General features: G+C 43.3%; 1 protein-coding gene across 1 annotated transcript; it reads left to right on the top strand.

Annotated features, from left to right (window-relative positions):
* Positions 1 to 862: 862 nt before the first annotated feature.
* LOC123099875 (B3 domain-containing protein Os03g0212300-like) lies at positions 863 to 3,239 on the top strand. Its single transcript, XM_044521919.1, has 4 exons — positions 863 to 988; positions 2,029 to 2,144; positions 2,247 to 2,529; positions 2,613 to 3,239. Exons 2-4 carry the CDS (start codon positions 2,082 to 2,084, stop codon positions 2,645 to 2,647), a joined length of 381 nt encoding a protein of 126 aa, XP_044377854.1. The 5' UTR covers positions 863 to 988; positions 2,029 to 2,081; the 3' UTR covers positions 2,648 to 3,239.
* The last annotated feature ends 1,091 nt before the right edge of the window (positions 3,240 to 4,330 follow it).

Below are 4,330 nucleotides of genomic sequence, written 5' to 3'. Positions count from 1 at the left end.
AGCAAAATGCATGCGACTGATGGTTGAAGATACAATGCAAAATGATGTAGTTTTGGTGATCATGATGGCTCTAGTAGTTTTGGTGATGCATAGTGGTCAGAACTAATGAAGGCAAAATGCATACTGGTGATGTAGTTTTGGTGATGGCTCTAGTAGTTTTGGTGGCATTTTCTTAGTTTTGGTTAGAACTATTGGTTCTGCCATTCAAAATGTTGTCTTGTAATGCAAAACATTGCAAAAGATGTGATCCTGAAGTTTTTTTGAACTGAATTGAGATGGTGTTTTTAGAGCTGTTTTTCATACTATTTTCAGAGATCCTGAAATTTGCTTTAAGTGAATTTTGCACTACATGGGAGCTTCATCAGACATCCGTATGATCCCACTCGCGGCTCCATCAGACAGTGAGCAAAAAAATATGCGCGAGGGGGGACTTGAACCCATGACCGTGCGCTCATTTCACTGTGTTTCTACCACTGGGCTAGGAAGAGGCTACTGGTCTTCTACTCTATGCCATTTCTTTTCAAATCATCAAACCAGTCAAGTATCAAACACACACCTCACTGACAAATGGGCCACTCGACCCACTCACTGACAAGTGGGCCATTTTTCTACTCTACCCACTCCACCCATTTCCCCCTGAGCTACCAAAAAATATTGGCGCGCGGCCAAAAAATAATGTGCAAGCGGGGGCTCGAACCCACGACCTGGCACTTATTTCACTATTTTTCTACCACTGGATTAGGAAGAGGTTGTTGGTTTTGTACTCTACGCCCACCCTTTTCAATAAATCATATCAGTCACGTATCCAACACAGAACTCACTGACAAGTGGACCCACTCTTTTCCCCACTCCTCCTCTCCACTCGACCCGCTCCTCCTCTTCAGCCTCCACTCGACCCACTCCTCCTCTCCGCCGCCGGCTCCTTCCTCTCACACCGCTGTCGACTCCTTCCTCTCTCTTCGTCGACGACTCCTTCATCTCTCCAAAGGTATGAATCCGCCGACTCCTTCCTCTTCCTCTTCCTATCTACTCTTTAGATTAGGGTGTGATTCCATTGATTAGATTAGGGTTCTTGCCGCCGCCTAGATTGGATTGGATTAGGGTTTGATTAGGATTGGATTAGGGTGTTCGTTGATACAAAGTTTGTGCTTTTCTAGTTTTTTCTTGTCTCTGCTGACTTTGGTATCTAATAGATTGGAATTCCCTTAGATGGTTTGAGAATCTAGGGTTTGAGAATTTTTCTTGTTGTTCTTGGTGGATGCAAAATTGATTAGGGTACTTTCTTAGATTATTGTGCTCGGTTTTTCAATTTCTTTAGTCTTAGGTTCAGTTCTTAAGTGTTGCGTTTAAAATTCGAATACTAGATTGAGTTCTTTAGTTCTTAAGTGCACCACAAATCTCTATTTTTAGATTACTATGCTCTGTTTTAAACATTTTCAGTTTTAGATCCAGTTCTTAAGTGTAGGTCTGAAAGATATGGTTCTAGCAAAATGTAGCACCTGGGCATATATGGTCCATTTATAGTAGATATGGTTCTAGCTGTGTTTGCCATTTATAGTAGATATGGGCACATGGGCAGATATGGTCCATTGTAGATAGAGTAGTAGCATATTGTTTTGCCATTTATAGTAGTATTCCAAATTGAGGCCCTGGCAAAGATAGCTAGTAAATATTCTACTGTTTTGAAGGGTGCCAATTGCCATAGGCCAGCTAAGCTACCAAATTAATTAAGTGTTGTTGATGTTGTTGAGCACAAGTGCATTGCTTTTTTTTCTCAGTTTTCTTTCATGTTTAAAAACTTGGCTCTGTTCCTACTATGTCCATTTGTCAAATATGATAGTGTTGAATTAGAGCCAAGTTGGATTAGAGCCAATTTTCTGTAGATGTCCACAAGTGTTCTTGCCATCATAAATGTCCACAAGTGCATTGCTTTTTTCTCACTTTTGCCATCATAAACTTGGTTCTGTTCCAACTATGTCCAGTCCTGTTTATGGTAACTTGTTGTTTAATTACAATGCTGCTTTTCAGAGAGGAGGGGAGGCTGTCACCGCCGGCTGCGCTCTGCCACACCAAGAAGTGAGATGGCCGGCTTCGAAGGTTTCGAGTTCTTCGAGATCGTAATTGAGAAATCCTGCAGTAGGCAGGTATATTCAAGACAAGATCTCCCCTTCACCCACCTCTTTATCATCACTCTGCTGTCTAGTGATTGATTGGCACAATTAACCACTGCTTGACCCTCACTTTAGAGGCTGGCTGAAAAGTTTGCGAAGATGCTTGCTGACCATGAGCCCCAGAAAGTGAAGCTGCGGGAGGCCAGCAGCGTGCGTCGCGGGCTGTGGGACGTGTTGGTAGTGTTCGACGCCGACGGCCACATGTACCTAGGGCCTGGCTGGGAGCATTTTGCCCACGCCCATGACCTGCAGCTCGGGCACTTCCTTGTCTTTCGCTATGATAGCGACGCCGTGCTCACTGTGAAGATGTTCGACAACACCATGTGCCGCATGTACTACCAGCACGACAACGATGCCAGTAAGCTCTGTGCCTCTCTTCTTCCTGTCCTTTTGGCTTCGTCTCACACCGATTGCTAAAAAAACTTTTTTGCATTTGGCCAGGCAATGGGAGCAGCGGCGGGGGTGACGAGGAGTAGAGTGGGGAAGAAGAGGAGCAGAGTGGGGAAGAAGGGGAGTAGAGCGGGGAAGAAGAGGAGCAGAGCGGGGAGGTGCAGCCTATTTTGGCTGACGACGACCTTGCTATGGTGGTGGCTGACGACGACCTTGCTATGGTGGTGGCTGACGACGACCTCGCGATTGTGGTGCCTGACGATGACCTCGCGATGGTGGTGCCTGACGATGACCTCGTGATGGTGGTGGTGCCAGCAATGCCACAGCTGGGCGACAGGACCATGCCAATTGTGGTAGAGGAGTACATCCGCGTCGGCATTCGCCACTCTAAGCGCATCAGGATGATGAAGGAGAAGAAGGAGAAGAAGGAGTGAAGATGTTAAGAAATCAAGTGGCAATGTTAAGCATGTTAATCTAGACATGTCAATGTTAAGTATGTCAGGTTTAAGCTTGTTTGTGTAAACCTCTTAAGTATGACAGTGTGAGCCAAGCTTAGATTGAAATTGATGAGAATTGACATTTTGTGCATGCTCATGGATGCTTAAGTATGACAGTGTCATCTAAACATGTCAGTTTCTTAATTATGAATATTCAGTTTGGTAATTAATGGGAATTGAAATTTTGTGCATGCTCATGGATGAAAGATAAAATTATGTGTTTTTGTGCATGCTCATTTATGAAACAATACAAGTTTCATTTTGTGATTGTTAAAAACATGGTCTTTCATTAAGATTGTTAAAAACATGATATGGCCGCATTCGTTAAATAGTTTGTAATAATATGCCCAAATTTGGCACATGCCTGCATCTTGGGATGTCAAACAATGTTGCCAAAGTAAGGTTCCAAGTTGTTTCACAAATTTTTTTTTCCCATTTTTTGAATGCTACAAAGAGAGATATTCCAAATGGCACCATTCCATATCTATCTCAAAGTAGACCCTATTTTACGGACGGTGGCAAAAAAATCATGCATTTCTGACCCTCGTAGCTACTCCCGGCCATTCAGACAACCTTCGGCCGACTCAGCTGGAACCGACTGGAATTTGAACTGCGGGTCCTCCATAGCTTGCCTGTTGAAATCGGCTGGTTTTCGAAAACACCGTAAAAATTTCAAAAAAATTTGAGACCTCCATGTCACATCATCAAATGTGGCCTACCATCTAGAAAAAATACTAAACTTGGAACACCGATATTTTGTTGAAAAGGTGTTCTAAAAAATGACCTACCATGAACGAAGATTCATGGCTTTCAAGCCAAACGAGCAATGATATGGCTGCATTCGTTGAATAGTTTGTGATAATATGCCGAAATTTGGCGCATGCCTTAATCTTGTGATGGCAAACAATGTTGCCAAAGCGAGGTTCCAACTTGTTTCACAAAAAAAAACCGTTTTTCATTTTTTGAATGATAAAAACATGTGTTTTTTGTGAAGCGGCTACAAGGAGAGTCATCCCAAACGGTGCCATTCTATGTCTATCTCAAAGTAGACCCTATTGTACGGACGGTCACCAAAAATCATGCATTTCTGACCCTCGTAGCTACTGCCGTCCATTCAGACAACCTTCGGGCGATTCATTTGGAACCGGCTGGAATTTGAACTGCGGGTCCTCCATAGCTTGCCCGTTATTTTTGCTAAAAATCATTTTTAGCTTCATAGGTAGGCATTTCATCAAATAATCGACAACATCTTTGCATGATTCAACCCCTAGC

The sequence above is a fragment of the Triticum aestivum genome, chromosome 4D (genome assembly GCF_018294505.1).
Source record: "Triticum aestivum cultivar Chinese Spring chromosome 4D, IWGSC CS RefSeq v2.1, whole genome shotgun sequence".
NCBI classification, from domain to species: Eukaryota; Viridiplantae; Streptophyta; class Magnoliopsida; order Poales; family Poaceae; genus Triticum; species Triticum aestivum.
This window is presented reverse-complemented; position numbering and strand designations above follow the sequence as displayed.